The sequence below is a fragment of the Colius striatus genome, chromosome 7, assembly GCF_028858725.1.
Source record: "Colius striatus isolate bColStr4 chromosome 7, bColStr4.1.hap1, whole genome shotgun sequence".
Taxonomy (NCBI): domain Eukaryota; kingdom Metazoa; phylum Chordata; class Aves; order Coliiformes; family Coliidae; genus Colius; species Colius striatus.
In genome coordinates, this window is record NC_084765.1 from 21758811 (window position 1) to 21781075 (window position 22265).

The 22265-nt window shown below is 52.3% G+C and overlaps 1 protein-coding gene across 1 annotated transcript; it reads left to right on the forward strand.

The window, feature by feature from the left end:
* Window positions 1-5093: 5093 nt before the first annotated feature.
* LOC133625825 (histone-lysine N-methyltransferase EHMT1-like) lies at window positions 5094-15925 on the forward strand. The gene is made up of 12 exons (XM_062000409.1): window positions 5094-5385; window positions 6643-6794; window positions 7944-8100; window positions 8689-8812; window positions 10651-10806; window positions 11161-11305; window positions 12203-12280; window positions 13165-13280; window positions 14356-14442; window positions 15169-15244; window positions 15353-15528; window positions 15736-15925. The coding sequence occupies exons 1-12, from the start codon at window positions 5094-5096 to the stop codon at window positions 15923-15925; spliced, it is 1749 nt and encodes a 582-aa protein (XP_061856393.1).
* Window positions 15926-22265: the final 6340 nt, after the last annotated feature.

The window sequence follows — 22265 nt, forward strand, 5'->3', positions numbered from 1 at the left end:
TGTTAATTTTGGGAGCTGTCCAGAATTAGTACAAAAGCAACCCCAGCTTTTGTAAAACAAAAATTCTGTTCCTGAGGTTTGTGACACTTTTGAATGCCTAGCTACTATAGGTGAGAACGTGGAACACCAAAAGGCACACACTAAAGCAAACCCATTGCAGCTCAGAGTTCTATCCAGACTCCTAGGACTCTGCTACTGGAAGGAACTGAGTATATCTTTCAATATTGTCCTAAGAGAATCGGTTGAGAGGAACTTAGTTTTGCAGGTTGATGCAGAAATTGGAGTTCCGTCTTCTCAGAAGGGCACGGAACGTTTCCTCTCATCTGAGCGCAGTCTCAGGGAAGAGCACTAAAGCCAACCACTCCTTCTCTGGCAGTAGTGAGTTGGTAGTGAGTGTGTACGAAGAGTGAGACGTAAGCTGGCCATACGCACAGCGTCTGTTGTCAAAACATAAGGCGATGACGCTCTCTTCTCCTGATGGTGGTGTGGTTTTCCGTAGTACGGACATAAAATACTGGCATTTAATAAATGGCAAATACGATGGAAATGTTGGAAACATCGGCTGCTTGGCAGTACGAGTCCAAGTTGCAGTTTCTTTTTGTTGCTATGCTGCACTTGGTCTTGGCTGCTTTGCTCTGAACTGTTGCATCTAATTTCTTCACAGAAGTGTTGACTTTGATCACGTTATGGAGGAAGGCTGTGAAGTTGACCTCGCTTACATCCCAGAGTGGATCATATTTGTATCCTTCCCTGCTGGCCATTCTGAGGAAACTTCCGTGTACCGCAGACTGCAGGGTGTAACCCGAATGCTCAGATCCAAACACAGGAACAAGGACTTGGTATGTACTGGGTGAGTCTTGTGTGCTACGTCGTCTTCTATCCTGCAGAAGACCATATATACCATTATAAACGAATATTCCACCTAGACCATTAGAAACTCAAAGTCACCTGAGCTGACCGAAAGCCTCTTTGGTCCAGCTTTACAGCTATGCAAGCAAGAGCAAGATTTTCAGTAGCTTTCTCAGCTATTAGGCAAGGACAGATATTAAAAGCACTTTTCTGCTGGTGGCACTGCAGTCTCTGTGGTGGTAGCACATAGCCAAATGCTTTAGAATAATTGCACTGTCAGTTTTTATCGTGTCTGCTGTACATGTGTGTGCCGTCCAGCTCTTTCCCATTAACTAAACGGATACGTTTTTCTTGCGGTTTAGTTTTCCATAGGAATTTAAGTCGCGGGCAAATCTATAATGAGCTGTGTGTGCAGCTGTTATTTTTTTTCCAAGTGATGTCCCAAACTGTTGAACTTGCTGTGCTGCGTTCTGTCTAGTGCATCTAAATCCTGTGGCGCGCCTTGTCTCTGCTTGTTGTATGAAGGTGAATTTAAAACGGGGACGATATTTTCTTTACCTTTTTCTGCTCTTGAGTTTTTAATCAGTGTGTGTAAACTATTAGAATTCAGTGCATGGCTTCAGGAGCATGCATTTGACTCACGGTGGAAATTAGTTTCTGGAGAGGCTCCCCTAATGATTTAAAATACGTTATTTTCCGCTCAGAGACAGCAGTGCCACAGATGGATCGTCAGCTATTGTCCTCAAGATGCAGCTGTACTACTTGTAATGTGCTCTGATGTCCTCAGCACGCCACCTTCTTGCCCTTGGTTTCCCTTCTTCGGGTGCTGGTAGGTTGTAAAGCACCAGACAGTAATAGTTGGAGGGGGGCCTGTATGTAAAGGCTTACTGGTTCAAATTGACCCGTCCTCAGGTACCTTTCCTGTGCAATAGCAGTGTTCTGGTGTTTGTGAAATAAGCTTCTAGTTCCAGCCCAGTGACATTCCCCAAAGAGCTGTTTGTCTCACAGAAATCTCTTCTATGGCAAGTCTTGTGGAGGGTGCACCCCCTCTAAGTGAGGTTGCAGTCAGTTTCTCTTGCAACATGTGGATGCGTATGTTTTTGGAGTTGGTTGCAGTTTTGTTCTCTTGATATTCTAGTGAGTACTTTGGAAACGCTCTGGCTTGGTCAAAAGAAAGTTGGATGCCATGCTCTGCAAGTACGTTTCTGCAAATTTGTGAGGCAACCTGGCAAACCACAGCCAGGCTGGGCTTGTTTTTCATCCATCTTTTGTTTCTTGAGTCCGAAAGACCCCTTCCGTCTGCTCAAGAGCAGGGAGTCTAGCAGAGAGATGTGTATAGCAGCAACTACCATCCCCCTACCCCCACCAAAAGAGGTGTGCAATTGAGCAGATCTGCTGACGGTGATGAGAACAGTTTCCCCTTTTCCTTGGGCCAGGGTGTCAGCTAGCAGAAACCATACTACAAAGTTGTTACCTAGCTGTTGTCCGTCCAGCTTTTTGTATGGGTTAAACTCCGTCGATAGTCAGGAGGGAGCAGGGGAACGGTACGCCCAAAGAATTGGGTGAGTGCATTGTGTCCTTGAAAGATTCTTGTCCTTTTTTCAGGTGGGACATGCTTACAGTTGCCTGATGTGTTTTCCCCAGTCATTCATGATCTTCCCAGCAGGATACATTCCTTTGTCTCCTTCCTAAGGTGATTCCAGATACATTGCAGTTTGTGCTGGGAGTTCTTGTACTAAACCAAGCTGCGACAGATCATAGAATCGTAGACTCCTAGAATGGTAGGGCTTAGAAGGGACCTTGAGAGATCATCTAGTCCATCCCCGCTGCAGAAGCAGGTCCACCTAGGTCAGGTCACATAGGAGTGTGCCCAGGCGGGTCTTGAAAGACCTCCAAGGAAGGAGACTCCACACCCTCCCTGGGCAGCCTGTTCCAGTGCTCCGTCACCCTCACAGTGAACCTCAGGTCTTCCTGAGAAGGGAAAGCAGTGGTTTGGGCCCTGTGGTGAGAGGTTGTTTCCACATGGTCAGCGCAGGAGCCAGGTAGGTGTATGGTATGGTTCCCTCTGTCCGTGCAGGATCAGCTCCTGCCATCGTGCAGCCTGAAGCAGTTGCGTGTTGCCTGTGTCAACGGAGGGATGATAAGAAATTAGCAAAAACGTCTGCACGTGCACGGTTCTGGACGGGGCGTGCCCAGCAGTTAGGAGGAGTAAGTTGCTGTGAGCTTTTTTTGCACTCGAGAAGTGATTTCACTGTAAGCTCTTCCTCATGTTGTACTGGAGCACGTCGGTCCAGTTCTGTAACTTCCAAAGTGTGTTTGGTCAGCTGCTAGAGCTCATGTCCAGCTGCTGTCGAAACCAGAGAGTTGTAAAGCAAAACTCCCTTGCCGTCCCACTGTCTGTTTTTCTCCAGCTGAGGATTCTCTCTCTCCAAAAGCAAGTGAACATCTGTGTGGACGGGAAGCAGGAGATTTCCTTTCCTTCTCTGAACTGGGAGCTCGCCTTTAGGCATGCTGTCCTTTGTGCAGGCAGGATATCTTGCTCAGCAACAGGGGAGAGAGAGAGAATTGCTTTTAAAAATAAAGAGTGTAATCATGAAGCTCCTACTACTAGGACACAGACGATGACGCAGAAGGGAGCTAGCAGGGCAGCAGTCAAAACCGACAGGTATGCGCTGCTTGTGAGGTTGCGGGCCAGTGTCACAGCACAACTGGCTGCTTCTCGTGAGGAGCCGGTGCCGATTTTTTCTGCATCCAGTCAGGTGGATGCAAGCAGAGAGTGAGGTTCCGTTCCCAGGTGTGAGGACAGGCAGGACATTTCTGAATCTCCTTTCTCGTGGGCTGGGCTGTGTGCCTCGCCGTGGAGCTCAGCTCTCCGGGCTGCGTAGCAAACAATGCTGAGCTTGGTAGCGGGGCAGGGAATGCACCGTCTCTGGTTGTGTCAATTGGTTTTGCTCTCTTAACCTTTGTACTGGGAAGCAAGTCAGTCCTAAGCACATTAACAGAGATGTCAGCAGTTCCAGGTTGCATGGGGGCTCAGCGTGTTTAGGCCACCTGAGCAGCTTTGGTAGGGTAACCCAGATGGAACACAGAGAGCTAAGTGTCGTGTGTGTTGCTAATCCACAGCGTTTCCCTACGGCCTTTGCTGCTGTCCTTCTCTGTCGCAAGGCACTGGTCGTAGAGCACTCTGCTGCAAAGGTGATGGCTGCCCCTGCCACGCCTGTAGCATTTAGTGGGTTCCTGGGCTGCCCCAGACCTGTCTGCCTGCTTATCCTGACAGGAAAGGCAGGGAGTGATGAAATGTGATGAGAGTGCTGCTCCAAGGAGTCACAGAATCCCCGGATGGTGGGGGTTGGAAGGGACCTCTAGGGATCATCCAGCCCAACCCTCTGCTGAAGCAGGCTCACCTAGATCAGGTCACAAAGGGACGTGTCCGGGTGGGCTTGTAAAACCTGCAGAGAAGAAGCCTCCACACCTTCCCTGGGCAGCTTGTGCCAGGACGCCCTCCCCGTCACAGGAGAGCAGTTTTTCTCTAGTAGAACTTTTTGCGTTCCAGCTTTTGTCCATTACCTCTTGTCCTATCCTCTTGGCAGGTTATCTGTCAGTATTGAACTCAGGACCTAAAACATTCAGAGGCTTAAGCTTGTAGATCCAAAGGCTAACTGAAAGTGCTGCTTGGGCTCAAGACTTGGCGTGAATGACAGTGTGTTTTCCTCTCTTTACTGTGCCGTGGCTCGGGAGGGTACTGACACAGAGTCAGGATCAGATCCCCATTTGAGCTGGGTTAGCACGTCCCGTAGATGTGCTGCTGCCTCACTGGTCCGTGGTGAGTGTCACCCCTGTGTACAAACTGGTGCTTTCTCTGTGTCCAAGAGAAGGCAGGAAGTCCAGGTAGCTTTCAGCCTTGAGTGAGATGGAGGGATCTGTCACGCAAGCCAGGGTGATGGGCAGTGTTGCAGCAGAGCCTGCGACTGCTTTCTGGCTCCGCCACTGGTGGAGATCTCCATGAAGATGTGCTGTTGCAGGGAAGGCTGGTAGTGTTGTGGAGCAATAGGTGAGGTGCTGCAGTTGAGAAGTTGTTTGAGGCAGTGTGTTCTGTGTCTTGGCTGAAGTCAGGGTGCCATCGGTGTCAGGTGAGTAGCTGCTGTCGCGGGGCTTGAGTTGTGGTGCTGAAGGGCTGAGTCAGGGATCTGGATGGGTGGTGTCGGGGAGCAGCCTGGCGTGAGGGGCTCCTTGTGTGGGCAGCGATGGTGTTTGGCTGTTGGTTTGTGGAGTGGAAGGTGCGGCAGCAGCGGCGTGTCGTTGCCGGCCGGGCTGTCCTGTGGCGGCAGCGCGGGAGAGCGCGGGAGCTGTCCGTGGTGCCGCGCTCGGGCCGCGCTCGCCGGCGGCCGTTGGAGCTGTGCGTGGTCCCGCGCTCGGGCCGCGCTCGCCAGCGGCCGTTGGCAGTTGCCACACCGACGGCGACTTGCGGCTGCTCGTCCGGAGGCCTCCTGCGCATCCGAGTGGTGTCAGCAGCGGCGCTGGAAGAGAGAGCGAGACGTCCCTGCGCTGCCCCGCGGTGCCCTTCGAAGGGATCCCAACATGCTTTCGTGGCTGGCAGAAGTCTCCTCCGCTCTGAGGCGGGGGCTTTCCCAGTACTGTAAGTGAGAATCGCCCTGCCTGGAGCTCCTGGGAACCAGACCTAGCTGCTCTGCCAGCCCCCTCGGCCAAAGCTTTTGCTCGCGGTACCTGTGATGCTTTTCCTCTCTGGCCTCTAGAAGGAAAAGCGCACAAGGAGTCCCTAAGAGCAGGTCCGTGTCATCATTTGGCTGATGGTGTCAGTGAATTCTTGTCACTGCGGGTGGCCTGGGGAGCTGACAGTTGGTCGTGTCAGAAACCTTTCTGCACGCACGTGGCGATCACACCTGACTTTGTTTCATCTCAGGTGTGAAGTGTCTGGTGGGAAAGATTTATTGATGGGGGAGCATGGGAATGTTTGGAAGGGAGTTAAAAAAAAAAAAAAAGAAAGAAAAGAAGCCCCTGTTTTCCCTTCATGGGGTCTTCTGGTCAGTCTGCAAACATCTTGCTGCCTTTGAACCCTGTAGTTATTTTAGTCTAGAAAGGCGTTGAATGTGCTTATGGTGGTTTAGGCCTGACTGGGTGCCAGGTGCCCACCAAGTTGTTCTGTCAGTCCTCCTCCTAAACTGGCCAGCAGGGAGAGAAACATCACAGGACAGGAAGATCACTCCGTAACGACCATGATGGGTATCTTGGGGAGAAATGTTTTCATTTGTTACTGAATATACAGAAGGCAGCAAGGAAAATGAGCAATTCAATCTGAATCATGAAACACCTTCCCCCAACCGGGGCGGGGTCCTTCTTCCCGGGACTCTCACCCCTCCCTCTCCAGCAGCGCAGGGAGGTGGGGAAGGGGGGTTGTGGACAGTCCAGTACAGATGGACTTTGCTGCTGCTTCTTCTCAGGGGAAGCCTCCTCACACTTCCCCCTGCTACAGTGTGGGCTCCCTCCCACGGGAGACATTCCTCCAGGAACTTCTCTAATGTGGCTCCTTCCCAGGGGCTACAGTTCTTCATGAACTGCCCCAGCATGGGTCCTTCCCACAGGGTGCAGCCCTTCACAAACTGCCCCAACGTGAGGTCATCCCAGACAGACTGCTCCAGCGTGGGTCCCCCATGAGATCACAAGTCCTGCCAGCAAACCTGGCCCGGCGTGTGCTCCTTTCTCCACAGGTTCCCAGCTCCTGCCGGGAACTTGCACGTTCTCCTCTCATCCTCCTTATCCTTCCTCCTTCTGCAGGGTTTCATGTCACAGCTGAAGATGAAAGTGCTGCAGAAGAGCAAGCGGCGGAACGAAAACCAGACATAGATGGTGAAATCGGCGTGTCCTGTGAGGTCAGTGAAGCTGGCAGCCCCCCAGAGCCAGTGCAGACCACTCAGCACAAGACAAAAGTAAGCCAGCAGGACTCTAGCGCTACATTAAATAGGAGAGCAGGGAGTGGCAATTCTGAAGGAGACGGTGAGACTGGGAAGCAAAGCCTGAGGAGAGCAAATGACTTTACACAGGGTCTGCAGCAAAGCATCCCTCTCACACACTCCAAGATAGCCCAGGGCACCCCCAGCGGCAGCAGCTGCAGCCGCCCTGACTGCTGGGGATATCCGTCGCCAGGCTGGGACACGGGTGTTAAAACAGAATCTCAAGGCCACCATCAGCTCTCTTACCCAGTGTGTGGAGACTCTTGGTGTTATACTGTCCCCAGCCCTCCTGACCTTCATGGTTAAAGGGGTAGAACAACTGCGAGCAGTCTCAGGAGCAATCCAGTGTCCAGAAAGTGATCCCATGGACCCTTAATTTGCTCGTTCTGTAAAAGTTGTTGAAGAAAGAGATTGAGTAACAAAAAAAAAAAAATCTGTCATAGTCCATAAGCATGTCCTTGCCAAAGGTGTAGCACAGTGGGGTGTGGAGCTGTAGGAAGCTGCTGTCATGAGCAAAGGGGCTGGAGGAGATTTGTCCTCGAGTGTAAGCGCGAGTCAGAGCAGAGGCAGCTGCGTTGGTGCCTGGGAGCCTGGCTCAGGCACAGACAGTGCAGTGGCAACTACAGCATTCTCTTGGTTGCTTGTAGGATCCCTTCCCTTTGCTGCCTGCTCTTCCGAAACGTGCCTGCAGGACAGCTGTCATGCGTGTTGGACGTGACAGCCGCACTTAAGGGACTGTTTCAGGGAATAGGTGTATTTGATGCACTTGTTTGCCTTCTCCATAGCCAATCAAATGCCCGTGTAAATAGTGTCTGATCCTTTCGAGTATCTGTGGCCGCTTTGACCTGCCAGTCCACCTCTACCAAGTGGCCATTCACCCTCCAAGGCAGTAGCCTCCAGAAGGGGAAGGAGCAGCAGGCTGGGAGCGTCTTGGAGTCTCTTGGCAAAGTAAAGTTCTGTGCTAGAGGAGGGTCTGTGTGCTTTTGCTTTGAGTGTTTGGTGCTGTCTGCAGTTGAAGTGATTATATTTGACAGAAAGGAATTGCATTTCTTTCCTGCTGTGTTGTTTTTGGTTTGTTTTGTTTTTAAATGCAGAAGCTCGATTTAACTGCATGTTGTTTTCCAGTATGCAAGCAAAGACTCCAACCCAAAAGAAGCCAAGGAGGAATGCCACAGAAACATCCTGGCGCTTGGGAAGCCGGTGCCATTGCCCTCTCTCCCAAGCCTTCCCCAGTCGGTGCCTGGGAAGCAGAGCTATGTGGCCCCCCTGAAGTCGCAGAGAGGTAAAAAGGACAGAGTAAAAATGCCCCGCAGCACCCACCTCCCAAAGGTGTGTCTGTGTGGTTGAGTGGGAGATGAGGCAGGTTAACAAGGACTGAAATCTCTCCTGGGACCTTTCACTCACAGAATCTCTTCAGGGTTTCCTTTCCTGCTGGTGTCAGCAGGGCTGCTGCCACGGACCTGGTTTGACAGATGTCATTTTGTGTAGGCACTTCTCTGCCAGTGGCCTTGCAGTATCTGTTTGAGTAAGCTGGCTTCTGTTCAGCCTCCTACGGCATTAGCAGCTCTGCCAAAGACGGGTAATTTAAGGAGTGGCTGTTGTGTATGGTGGTGTAGGGGCCAGAAGGAGTTTGGAGAGGCTTCTCAGAGTTGGAGTGGGTTTGCAGCACTGACGGACAGCTCTTTGTGTGTTGGCACATACGTGTGTGTCATCTTTAGGTTGACTCGTAAATCAACTCGTTGGAGTGGGAAGAGGTTGCCTCAGATCGCGCCCTCAAATGGGAATTCCCCCCAGGACAGCCCCTCCTCTGTATCTCTTCTTCTTTTCATTGCTGAGTAAACTTTGGGTTTCTTTTTCTTCTCTTTTCCAGCTGTTGCAGGATGTCAGAGGAAAAGACGAAGAGTGGGAACCTCCAGCCTGGTTCCCAAGAAAAAAAGCAAAGTGTTAAACCAGAGAAGAATGAGTGAAAGGGAGATGAGCTCAGCAGGCACAGGGTGAGCTGGGACAGAGGCTGTGAAGATGGGAGGGGCTCGGGAGTGAAAATGGAAGGAATATCCGTGGAATGAGTCGACGTTGCCAGGTCTGCTAAGTGACGAGGAGATTCATGCAGTACCTGGCTGTAGCTCCTGACTGGCACCAGTGGGCACAGGTATAAAGGGAGGACGAAAACACGGAGGAGAAAGCAAATGGAGCCATCCTTGTGTGGGACAGTACTCCGACCTCCTGCCTGATTTGATCTTGCTCTGGTGGCTTTTATGAACGGCTGCATGCTCCTGGGTTTCCTGTAGCACAGGGTGCATGACAGTGGAATCATAGAGCAGTGCAGCTCCTTTTTGGGGCAAGTTCTTACCCAAAAGGCTGTAAAGCAGATTGGTTTGTGTTTTGACTTCACTTCAGCGTACCTGTGTTGAAAATCTATTGCCTTTCCTTCTTTGGCAGAAGATGCACACTCTTGTGTGTTTTGTTTTGAATGGTTCCCAGCAAATGTACTTCACCTAGAGAAAGCTGAGATTTAGCTCCTCTGGATTTTGGCACCCCTGTGACCTTTCTGTGCCCGCCTGGGTGACCAGAAAGTGTCACCGAAATCAGGAGGAAACTTCTTCACACCACTGAGAGTTGACACGCAGGCACTGCTGTATTTGGGCCCAGCTGCGTGTTGCAGACAGCTGAGCCAAACTTCCTGCAATAGTTACACGGATTAGCTCCATTTCCCAGACCTACTTGTCATATTGACATCGCCATCACACGTGCGGTTTAAGTCTCGGAGGGGCTTCTGTGAGGGTGTTTGGTGGCTCATAGGGATGTCTGGTGGGCTAGAGACACTTGTTTTCCTTCCATCTTCCGTCCTTTCTGTTTCTTCATCCAGCCATGGCAGTATCCTTCAGTCTTTGGTGTTTCTCCACTTGGCTATAACGCTGTCTTTCCTGCCTGTCTGGACTGGGGGAGCTCAGCTTCTGGCCTTTTCCAGCGTGTTTGTTGCTGTCTGTCACATCTGTCACGTGTTGATGCAGATTGCTTTGTTTCTGTGCCTTCTCCTTGCCACTCTTTCTAGAGGAGAACCTCTGTAATGCCTTTGGCATTTAGGCACAAACCAAAATTGGGATGGGAGGCTTGTTTCTTCCTTGTCCTGCTCCTGCTCCTGCTCCTGCTCCTGCTCCTGCTCCTGCTCCTGGGGGCGGTGGGTCCGATACGTGAGCTGCTGCTGCTGCTGCCAGAGCTGGTGTCAGAAAGAGAAGAAATTGTGGAGTGCTCCTGGAGTCTTGGGCAGAGGCTTTGAGGGGCCGTGGCCAGCCTGGGCTTCCCAGCAGAAAGGCCTCAGGCGTGCTAGATGAAAGCTTTTTTTTCCCCGCAACTAGCATGGAATAATATGGCAACAGGCCTTTTCCTTTGCGTCGTGGCTGCTATGAATAAAGTCCCCGTGTGTGGTTCCCAGAAGCTGCTGAGTATGAACAAGGGCCAAGTCCAATACCAGCTTCCTGTGGGCTGCTTCTCTTTCCATCCTGCACTTCCCAGCCCACATCTTTCCCTGCCAGAGTGAGTTTCAAGCCTGTCTGAAGTGAGGCTGTACCACAAAGTACCTGTCATGCCTGGAGCGGGGCCAGGTTTGCCCAGAGCTCTGGCGAGTGCCTGGACCTCCAATCTGTGGCATCTGCCAGGGCCTTCACGTAGAAGGGTTCACTGAGCCGTGCTTCGTAAAGCAAGCTCAGGTGATTATTCACTGCCACAGCCCCTTCCTTGTTGATGAAGGGCTGGCTGGAGGATGTGATTCAGCCGTTTTTCCTCTTGCATGGTTTGTTATGGGGAACGCTGCTTCTTTCTTGCTCTTTTGCAGTCTCTCTCTTTTACGCGGCTCGGAGGTCAGTTTAAAGAACGGGGAGAGTGAGATTCCAGTCCAGGGCGCTGGCCTGAACTCCGAGGTCTGGGTGGCCCTGCAGACAAGGAAGACTGCTGAAGAGAGGCCTACCCCGACAGAAACGGTCCTGAGCAGGTGAGAATATGGCTGGCTTTGCTTGCGGGTCACAAAATAGAGCCCTTGCACGGGGGAGGCTGGGGGCCTGGCTTAAGAAAGGACTGCACGTTCTTGCTTGGCTTTTGAAAGGGCTATGGAGGTCAGTTTGAGCTTAGCAAGAGCTAAGCACATGTTGATTCAGACCGTGGCTTGTGCTCCAAATGGGACTATTCACGAGCACAAGGAACAATCTGTAAGGCAGGGTGGGAAAAATGAACTCTGTTTGAATTCTCAGTGATCCCAGGCAGTAATGCTGGCCCAGGATGGCATTGGAGTGGCCCATGTCTCAGGGGAGCTTTCCTTCTGTGACAATTCTCTTTCTCCCAATGCCAGTGACATCTCACGGGGTTACGAGGGGATCCCGATTCCCTGCGTCAATGCTGTGGACAGTGAGCCGTGTCCCAGCGGCTTCCAATACATCGTGAGGAACTGCTTCACCTCCCAGGTGGCCATTGATAGAAACGTCACTCATTTACAGGTGAGGACTCCTGCCTATCCCCGTCCCTGTGGTTTTCCCTGTCCTGGGGTGTGCATTCAGAGGTGATGCAGTACACTGCACCTCAGAATGGGTTTTTCATTGCCAATGGGATTGGTCCGGTCCTAATGTTGCGAGCAAACTGCAGCTGAGGCTGTAGTCCAGCTCTGGCTGTAGGAGACAGGCTCTGCTTGTCTTTGTTTCCCCTGCTGCTCTGTCCTGTGCCTGGAGAGTCAGTGAGTTGCTGGGAGCCCCTCCTTGCGCTGTCAGCCCGCTGACTGCAGCATGCGGGCCGAGGTCTTCATTGTGATACCAAAGTCCTCTAAGGGCTGTGGGTTGTGAAAGCAGAAGGGAGGAAGGGTAGGGTGAGGGTGAGCCTTTCTGAGCACAGCTCTCGGGAGGCTGAAGGGAAGTTCCCATGCCCAAGGCCTGTGTTGCAGCAGCTGGTGGTGGGATGGACTGCGCTGGTTTGGGGAGTGTTGGGGAAGCAGCTGGAGCAGCCATGTGGGAAGAAGCAAGCAGGAGGGGAGGACTGATGCATCCCATTACATCATCTCCCCGCTGTGGTTCTTCCTCGGAGCTTCCCTTCTCCTCAGGAGTGGGGTACGGCTCATAAAGCATGGAGGAGGGTTGGTAGCAGGGGCGCATCACTTTCCTGAGAAGTGAAGATGGCTCAGGAGGATCCTTTGCCGCGAGCTGGAGTCCTTTGGCCCTCACTGCACACTGCAACGCTTAATGTAGTAGCAGTGCCACTGCCCTGGTGAGGCTATTGTCTTTGTGGCTGATGAGCTGCAGCAGGAGAAGGCCAGACTCGTGGTTTCCTCTCCGCGCCAGCCCCAGGAGTTGCTCTGTGAGTGAGGTGCGAGTGGCGTGGAGTTCACCCCTTGTCTCCTGTTCCAGCGCTGCTCGTGCGTCGACGACTGCTCCTCCAGGAACTGCGTCTGTGGGCAGCTCAGTGGGCGCTGCTGCTACGATCAGGTGAGGACACGGCAGCTCCTCTGGGGTCAGAGCAGCGCTTGGAGCTGCCACTTGCAGCGTTCGGGGCACCTTCCAAACAGCTCCTTGCTCAGCACATCTCTCTCTGTTTTAAAAGGCCTAAAGTTGTAGCCTCAGCTCTGAGGTGTGTGTGGCAAGAACAAAAGGTGAACTCGGGGCAGCTGTTCTTTGTCATTGATGGGTGTTACGGGACTGTCATGGGACCCGAGCCATTAATTAGAACCATTTCATAACCCTTGTGTGAAATCAGCTTGCATTTCTGAACCACACGGAAAACGCTGCCGTGTGTAAAGCAGGGGAGGGGAGAGTGGAGAGGCATTCTGCCTGCTTTTGTTTGTCGTGATCCTTTGGGATGAAGGCGAAGGAAAGGTGTCTTAACTGCAATATTTCCAGAAGCGTGGTTGCTTTTGGGTAAGTACTTTTGGGAGCTTTTGGGGAGCGTTATTTAGGAAGAGAATGTGGTCCACAGAACTTGGGAGTACGGCCCTAGTTGTCGGGAAGTCTCGGCTTTATTCCAGAGATAGAGAGAACATGAGCTTCTCCCCTGGAGCACTGCAGAATGCTCCTAACGATGACACAGAGCATTTTGGCAGTGCACAGGGTGATGCCAGGCAGCAAAAATGGAGGTGGTGTCTTGCTCTTTGTCATCTGTGGGTGGTGGTGGGGAGTGTGGGGCTGTCGGGGTGGAGCAAAAGCACTGCGGAAGTTGAAGTCTGGTGCTGTGCTTAGGGAAGTCGGGCTATGGCTCTGCCCTGGGGTTCTCTGGCCTGTGTTTGCGCTTGGGGAATTTGTGCTCTTGCTTGCCCTGGTGATGACAGATCACAGGAAGAGCCACTAACCCAGTCTTGAATGCCTCTCCACGTCAGGACGGCCGACTCCTGCCTGGGTTCAACAAGAGGACGCCCCAGTGTATCTTTGAGTGCAATCCCATGTGCTCGTGCTGGCGGACGTGTAGGAACCGCGTGGTGCAGAACGGGCCCAGGTGAGAGGAGGGGCCAAGCGCAGCTTCTCTTGGCAAGAGCAACACCAAACAAGATGGGCCTCCCATAAACCCACAAAACCCCAAGACTTTGTGAGATGAGCCCGAAGCTTGGGCAGGTGCTGGGATGCAGGCAGGTTCCTTTGAGAGCGGTCGTTCTCACGGAGCCGTGTTTTGGAAGGCTCCGGGAGCTGGGAGCTAACAGGAGAAAATGCACAGCCCCTGGTTTGAGGTGGCGGTGCAGGGGGGAATGGGTGGGGGGAAGAGAAGTACTGGGAAAAGCAACGGGGTGAAGTGAAGGTGAGCGGCAGGTTTCTCTCTCTTCTGAGAACAGTGTTGCTGACAGTGGGTTTTGGGTCCCTCGGGGACAGAGTGAGCCTTCCCCAGCCCTGGAGATCGTTCACCCTGCACTGAACTCCAGTCCTGTCTGCGCAGGAGGCAGGGTGACTTACAGGCTTGTTTCTCTGCCTATAAACGGCATCATCAGTCAAATTCCAGAGAGCAGCTCTTACACCAAGACGTTTGCAGTTGCAGCGTTTCTTGCTTGTCTTTCAGCCAGGGAGCTGGAGATGACGGAGTTGCTCAATGCGCTGGCCCTAGCAGAGGGCTAAAGGATCAGAGCTCTTAGCTCAAGGTGTTGTGACTTCCCAAGGCGAAGCTCCTCGCCTTCCCCCTGCAGCCCTCACCCTGCAGAGCTCTGCTGCCTTCAGTCCCCTTGCACCTTCCCTGCCTTTCCCCGAGTGCTGCCTGTGTCCATGGAAGGGAAGAGAAATGCTGAGGGTGGGATAATGGTGTCCCACGTGCAAGTCAAGAGCCTGGCCCCAGGGAGCACCTTTGGCTTTAGCAGGGGGTTGTGCTGGATGATCTCTGGAGGTCCTTTCCAACTGCCACCGTTGTGGGATTCCGTGATTCTGTGCCCACAGTGGTGCCAGCGTGAGAACTGCCGGGGCTGGTGATTGAAATTGTCTTTGGGTGTGTGCTGATGGGAAGTTGTTGCTTTTCTGCTCCTCTCTCGGGGACAATCCGTTGTGTTCCTGCAGAGGGCTGCCATTAGCATGTTTCCTTTGCTCTTTTCCAGGGTTCGGCTACAGCTTTTCCGGACACGAGAGATGGGCTGGGGCGTGCGAACGATGGAGGACATTCCAGCAGGAACCTTTGTGTGCGAGTGAGTGATTCAGCTTTTGTCATCAGCTCAGGCCAACTCATCCCTGTCTAAAGGCCTGGGGGCTGCACCCCTTTCACCTCTAGTTGGAACGCAGCCGAGCGCTCGCTCTCAGGCAAGAGGCGTTTGAGGCTTTAAACCGGTGCATGTACTTTATGAAGTGTTTTGGAAAGGGTTTCCTTGATTGCAATAGCGTGGTGAGTTAAGACCTCCTAAAGAGGCCTGGACTCGTGCTGCTGGTGGAAATAAGTGCAGGGGGTTTTTAGTACTCGTGACTGGCGTTTCCTTGAGTTGGGGCAGAAGGTTGGGGAAGAGTATCTCAGAATTTAAATTGAAACAAAAGGAAAAGAGAAATCTGCAGTGAATTGGCCAAGTATTTCTGCCATGGCAAGAGCTGCCAGATGCTCAGATTATCTTTTCAAACACAAAGCTTCAACCTGCTTTCTGCGGGGAGACTCTGAAGTCTGTCCTCAGCTGGGGCTTTCTGTCAAGTACCAAAGGTCCCCATGTGCTGCGAGTAAACTGCTCCCAAAGCAAGAGAGCACTGCCTTTAGCAAAGCCCTTCCAGCAGGATAGTGGCTGCTGATCTGGTTATGAAAGTGCCCGGGTAGCTCTGAGATGCTTTGGCCAGGCCGTGTCCCTTCTTTCCCTCTTGCTACAATGAGAGATTGAAAGCCAAGGCTGTGATTGCATCAGCATCTTATTGCTGCCTTTCCCGTCTGCTCGCAGGTACGTTGGTGAGGTGATCTCCGATGCCGAGGCAAATCTTCGTGAAGACACCTATCTGTTTGACCTGAACAACGAGGTGCTGTATCTGGAGGGGTCTATCTAGGCAAACCCGAGGTCTTGCCTCTCCAGAAGAGCAACGAGCATATTTGTCTCCATCCTGACGGTTTCTCCGTTTCCCCTGCAGGGCGCAGATGTGTACTGCATTGATGGACGTTTCTATGGGAACATCAGCCGCTTCATCAACCATTACTGCGAGCCCAACGTCTTTGTAACGAGGGTCTTCACATCCCATCAGGACACGCGCTTCCCCAGGCTGGTCTTCTTCAGCAGAAGGGCCATCAAAGCTGGAGAAGAGCTTGGGTAGGTGCTGTCCTGGGCTGCAGGAAGGATGGAGAGCAGAGGGCTGAGAGCTGGGCTTCTGGCGAGCTGCTGGGCTCCATCCCTGTGCTAGTGGGGCTGTACCCACCCCCAGCAGTTGCGACCCCCCGTCCCGTGCCAATGCACCATCCCTTTTTCTGACGCGTGCTGCTGCTGTGCGGTGACCCCGTGTCTGCCTCTCTCTTGCAGCTTCGACTACCAGAGGAAGTTCTGGGACATCAAGGGCAAATACTTGAGCTGTAAATGCGGCTCAGCCAAGTGCAAATACAGTAGCTCTGCACTGGCCAAGCGGCAGGCGCGCGCCCGGTCCCAGAGGAGGAAGCCAAAGGAGGTGCCCGTCAGCAGCTGTGCGGCAAAGGCTCAACGCCGCAAACACTGAGAGGTCGTCACCCTGTGGCCTGTGTTTGGCAGAGAGAGAGTTGGGTTCTTTCTGAGATGCTAAGAGGGGCTGTGACCAGGACAGAAGAGAGAAGAGAAGAGAAGAGAAGAGAAGAGAAGAGAAGAGAAGAGAAGAGAAGAGAAGAGAAGAGAAGAGAAGAGAAGAGAAGAGAAGAGAAGAGAAGAGAAGAGAAGAGAAGAGAAGAGAAGAGAAGAGAAGAGAAAGAGAAGAGAAAGAGAGGAGAAGAGAAGGGAGGAGAAGGGAAGGGAAGGGAAGGGAAGGGAAGGGAAGGGAAGGGAAGGGAAGGGAAGGGAAGGGAAGGGAAGGGAAGGGAAGGGAAGGGAAGGGAAGGGAAGGGAAGGGAAAAGGGAAGGGAAGGGAAGGGAAGGGAAAAGGGAAGGGAAGGGAAAAGGGAAGGGAAGGGAAAAAGGAAGGGAGGGGAGGGCAGGGGAGGGGAGGGGAGGGGAGGGGAGGGGAGGGGAGGGGAGGGGAGGGAAAGGGCAGGGCAGAGAGGGCAGGGCAGGACAGGGCAAGGGCAGGGCAGAGAGGGCAGGGCAGGGCAGGGCAAGGGCAGGGCAGGGCAGGGCAGGGCAGGGCATGGGCAGGGCAGGGCAGGGCAGGGCAGGGCAAGGGCAGGGCAGGGCAAGGGCAGGGCAGAGAAAGAAGAGAAGAGAAGAGAAGAGAAGAGAAGAGAAGAGAAGAGAAGAGAAGAGAAGAGAAGAGAAGAGAAGAGAAGAGAAGAGATAATAGAACACGTGGACAGAAGAAGCAGTAACAACAGCAAAGCGATACAGAGAACCAGAGATGCCTGGTGACACTTCTCAGCACCCACAGCCCAACCCACAACTCTCCATGAATGTGAGACCTGCTGCCATCAAAGAAACCATCTTGCTATACGTTATATTTTGTCTTTGTCGTTATATTCTGTTGTGTTACATAAACGCTCTTGCACAGCAGTGTTTCAAAGTGTAAGCACATGCCTTCTTATTGTGTTATTATGAAACATATTTGCCCCACCTTGTTCTGAATATTCATATGATGTCTGTGTGAACTTGCAGTAACATATATGATATTCTCCTTCCTCTCCTTGACTTGGCTGAGAAGAAATAAGCACAATATTGCTAAACCGGGGAGCCAGCCTGAAAAGCAAAGGCGGAGCCTGATTCCCCATTCTACTGCGCAGCTTTCCACCCCTGTCTCTCTCTGCTGTGAGCCTGAGCCTGAAGCCCTGAGACTTTACCATAAGAGAGCAGCACTGACATCTTTATCTTCTGGGATTGAAAAGCATTTGCCCAGTGAGGGAGGAGCACTTCAGGGAGGGGGAGTGATTTTGTGGGGCACTAGTGCGTTGCGGGAGCGATTTGTTGGGGCTGTGTCTGTTCAATGCTACAACGACTCCAAGCTCGATTTCGACCATCGGGAGATGCAAGATTTCTTCTTGGCCCATAACTGTAAGAAGCGGAAGGTCTGGGGGGATCCCCCTCTAGAAAAGAAAGACACCTCTGAAAAATCAAAGACAGCCTCTCCCCCCCGCCGCCCCGAGAACTTCTCCCCCAAAAGAACCATCTTGAGAAACCCCTGGCTGTCACCCACTGTGGCTGTCCTGCTGTCACCCCGTAAAGGTCGGAGGGAATCCACCTGCCGTGATTTGACTGGGAACCTCACGTGTCCCCTGAGGCCCCCATGGTCTCTTCTGGGGTCTCCTTGGGCCCACGTAGGGTCTTTGTTGGGGTTCCCATGGTCTCTCTGGAGGGTCCTTGGCCCCATGGTGTCTCTGGGGTCTCCACGGGCTCCCTGGGATCCCCTTTGTTTCTTGGGGTTTCCTCCAGCCCTGTGGTCTGTCTCCACAGAAAACGAGGGCTGGGTCAGGACGACTGTGGGGAGCGGGCAAGCCATTCTGGGGTGCCCTTGGTGCTGGCAGAAGGCAGAAGTGGAGACAACGGGGAAAGCCCAGAGCAGTCGGCAGCTGGCAGTGGAGCCCCTCAGGGTGCAGCACCCGCAGAAACGCTCCGCTCCTGAGCCGTGGCCCCGGGGTCACAGCACGGGGCTGGCACCAGCGGGGGCTTCGCTGGGGACACCAGGCAGAGGTGGCCCTGACACTCTGCACATGTATCCAGCCCTGTGACATATGCTTGTATGAAATGGCAAATGAGGATAGGGATTTGGGACCTAGAAATGAGAAATCTCTGAAGTCTGGTACCAGGTTCAGGCATCGAAGGTGTCCCACCGGCTCAGCCTGCTTCCTTTGTCCTTGCAGGTGGTATTCCAAGCTTAAAACAGTTGCTTTTTAAAAGCAAAACCATCAAACAAAAGCAAAGACATAACCGGGTGATTTTCCCTTCCCCAGTCCTGCCCACTACAAGCCGGTGGTGGTCACCACTCTCAAGGTGCAGGGCTTGGCACAGGAGAGGGCTTTTGCAGGCAGCCCACTTCTTGAGGCACCTGGTAATGCAGTTCCTGGGCAGTGCTCACAAAATGAGGACAGTTGTCCATAATGGCTATTTTTGGTCTCTCCCCAGCACTCTGTCCAGCTCCCTGCCCTCGTCTTTTACTTCCTCTCTCTCTCTGTCTTTAGCCCTTCAATAGTTCTTTCTGTGAGTCCTTGTGTGTATTTTCTAATTCCTCCCTGTCTCTTCTACATCCTGTTGCTCTTCTTTCCTTTCTCCTCTCCTGCTCCCGGTCCTCTGCCTTGTTCTATCGCCATCTTGGGCTTCCTGGCCTTATCTTCCCTCTCTCCCCCATAGCTTGTTCCCACTTTCCTGCCCATCTCTCTTGCTCAGCTGGCTGGCACTTCTCTCTTCTCTATGGGCCTCCATCCTGCTCCTCACCTGCTTTTAGCTTTTGCTCTGACTCTCTCAGGCCATCAGTCCTCTCTCTGTCCTCTCTCTCTTTCCTGCTGCTTATTGCTCTTTTTCCTCCTGCACCCTCTGTCTACTTGACAGCCATCCTTTTCCTGCTCTGTCCCACTGCCCTGCTCCTGCCCTTCCTTCTCCTGCTTTGGCTCCTCCTTGGGCGGGGCCTGTGCAGCCCCTGGGAGGTGGCCGTGGGGCTGCAGGGTCAGAGGGCCCTGGCCAGGGGCAGGCTCAGACAGCAGGAAGGAGCAGCCCAGGAGCTGGAGCCCAGGTAAAGGGGACGTTGGGTGGCTGCCTCGGCTCCTGGGCCATGAGGGAGCTGCAGCCCTGGGGCAGAGGCTGCTGGGTGTCCATGTTGGTTCCCAGGGCGCACTGGGAGCTGTCAGTGCCCCCCCCCCCAGCTGCCCGGCAGCCATGTTGGTGTTGTGAGGCGCAGTCTCAGCTGCAGCTGTGGCCTGGCTGAGGTGAGAGCTGGGGCTGCCCGTGGGGCCAGCGGGGCCTTGGACAGGCGTGGGGGTGTCTCCTGCCTGCTGCCCACCGGGGACTGGTGGGTGGGAGCTCCAAGATTGAGCCGGGCCCAGCTGGGGCAGGCCTGGGGGTGACCCGAGAGCTGGGGAGCGGGAGGAGATGGAGAGAGAGGCCTCGGGCATAGACACTGGGCACTCGAGGGACAAATGTTCTGCCTTCCTGGCTGCAGACCAGCAAGCTCACAGCATGAGGTAGGGACCCTATACCGTGGTGCGAACCCGACGTCCTTCAGGAGTGAAAAACACAGCACAGTGTTTTCTGGGGATTTTTGTTGTCGTTGTAGCATTTCTGGGATTCACGTGACCTTTACTAGGCAGTTGCTGGGATTTCAGCAGACATTTGCAGTTAAGCCTGTGCTGACTGCTGCCCTGAGGTGCAGCTGGTATCCACTCCTGAGCTTCTATTCCCACCAGACTAGAGAGAGAGAGAGTATTTTGCGTGTGTGGTGGTGAAAGCATCCTAGGGAATGGTTTTGTCTGTGTTTGTTTCCCTGGGTCAAATCCATTCCATTCTGCTGCCTTTGTTTCCCTGAGCCACGTCGGTGACTGATCTCTGCAGCCCAGTGACACTCCTGTGTGGTGTGTGGAATCCAACAGTGCATTTGGAGAAAAGGGAAGGGAGATGGGAGACACGTGTCCTTGTAAACACAGCAACAATAGGCATAAGAAGTTTTATTTTCATGAGGGATCTTTACAACTTTCCTGTTGTTCTTTGTTGCATCTTTTTCTCATGATCACCATTCATGTCTTTTAGACATGGCATTTTTAGTGCTGCTCCTCTTTCTAACCTTGGCTTATTTCAAACAGCTGTTTTTCAAGGGTTTTGTATGTGTTCCAATGAGCTTGTGCAGGAAATCTCGGTTGATTTTGTTTTCTACTTACATGAACAGCCATGACTGGAAAGCCTTTGGTACAATGTACCACGATGTCAGCACCACTCAACCTATTTTCTCAATTTTGAGTGCAAACTTGACTTTGCTTTACTTGTACCCCCTCATGTGTTTTGTAAGAGAATGAACAAGCCGTCAGTTTCAAAAGTTTCTTTTCCCCCCAAGAGTTCATTTCCCAGTCCCACTCTCCAAAGTGTGAACAAATTAGTATGAATTACCTACTGATTACCTACTAATCACACAGTAATACATAGCAATACATACTAAGAACTGCAGTGAGTTAGTAACTCCTCCTAAGTGGAGCAGCCATTCTGGCTCTTTTATATGGCTCGGTAAGGGAGAGGTGAGTTCTCACATTTAAAACAAGGATTCTTGGGATGCTTGCATAGGCTTTTTGAGTTTGTGTCTGAACAGGACATGTAGTCTTGGAGAAAGGAGCATGGCTCAGAACTTGGCTTTCATCTGAAGTTACTTGGTGCTGCAGGGCCCCGATTGTGGTTTTGGGGTCAGTCCAGTTCTGGTGTGCATGAGCTAACATAGAGGCTTGACAAGGTAGCAGTGGTGAGCCACAGTAGCCCTGGATCTGTTGGGCAGGTTGGTGACTAGTCTGCAGGGCCAAGTCCAAATTACCAAGGTGTGAATAAAGACCAGTGTGTGGAGAGCTGCTCCAAATCACATACCTTCTGAAACACCGTGACTGAGCCCCTGTGTGAACTCCTTTGGGGCTACAGTTGGTGTCTTGGCAATCTCCACCTTTTGTTTTGTGATTGCCTCTTCTCACCCTTTCTCTACAGAGACTGTGGTTCTCCTGATAGTGGCCCCGTGGATAAACACTCCTGGTGTGGCAAATATCTAGCTCAAGACCTTCATGACATGCAGCTTGGAAAAGCAAGCCTTGGTTTTCCAGGCCTTAGCAGAAAGGAGTGTTTGCTACCGCCTTTGGGAATGCTGCTCTCAAAATATAGGTTGGTACTGATGAGGGTACAGAGAGAAGTTCCAAAGCTCTTCAAAAGGACTTTAGGGCATTGGGGAGAATGCTGGATGCCTCAGGAGCACAGGGAGTGTTTTCCTCCATCCCTCTCATGTCAGGGAGGAATACTGAACAAAAGACAGAGAACTGAGAGTAGCAAGAGTGGGCTTGTTTTGCAGAAGCCTGGACTGACCAAATTGATCGTGCCAAGAGGGAAATGATGTTGCAGATGAATGCAGACTTTGTGGGCCTTAGGGGACCAAAAGTTTGGTTTTAGTTTGCTGAAAGGGTGACGTGTAATTGGAAAAGGCACATGAAGTATCTGAGGTAACAAATGCGTTTGATAGGATTGCAGGAGACGTGTGATGAAGTCCTGAACTTTTGGAGTGATTTCTTCAGGCTCCAAAAATGCATAGCAGGGCTTTGGTAGGGTGCTAAGTAAAATTTCAGTAGTGCCTCAGTTCATTTGTTCTGGTGGTAACAGATGGGGGAACTGAGAACTAAGGTTACAATGAGATAGTTTGACATTCCCAAATGACCTTCTCCCTGATCTGTGCCGTGAGCAAGCGTGGAGCTCTGGTATTCGGAAGTGCTGAAGGCAATCCGCTGGCATCATTTGGAAGAACTTGGCCCTGTTGAAGGACCCAGAAATAGGGCAATTGTGATTTCACAGGAAAAGGTTCATACTGTCTAAACCAGAGTGCGTCAGTGCATGCATCAGCAGGAAACTGAGAGCAGGTGTGAATTGCCTGAAATCCAGATTTAGGTGCATTTCAGGGACTTATCTTTCAAGAGGCAAGCTGAAAACTTGTTGAATTTGTGTCTGCCAGTTTCTAAAGGAGGTAGCTTTTGGGGAAAGGCTCCAGTGATGTGGAAGGCTTGTTTCCAAAGGCTTCGTTGGCTGTCTTTGGGTGTCATTGTCAACAAATCCAGCGATCCTCTGGTTTCCTCAAAAAAAAAAAAAAAAAATTCCCACTAGCATCCCAAAAGGAGGTAGTCCCCTAAAAGAAAAGCTTGGCTTGGGAAACAGCAGGTAGACGTACAATGTACAAGGCCACCTTGACCTTAGGAAGGGTAAAATTGGGTAGCTTGGTGCATCAT

What these genes read in the sequence shown, in the direction of transcription:
- LOC133625825 (XM_062000409.1), top strand. Translation starts at nt 5,094, where the DNA reads ATGGTGTTTGGCTGTTGGTTTGTGGAGTGGAAGGTGCGGCAGCAGCGG. An exon ending in CCCCCTGAAGTCGCAGAGAG is followed by an intron (nt 8,101 to 8,688) that starts GTAAAAAGGACA and finishes TCTCTTTTCCAG; the next exon opens with CTGTTGCAGGATGTCAGAGG. An exon ending in GCAGGAACCTTTGTGTGCGA is followed by an intron (nt 14,443 to 15,168) that starts GTGAGTGATTCA and finishes GTCTGCTCGCAG; the next exon opens with GTACGTTGGTGAGGTGATCT.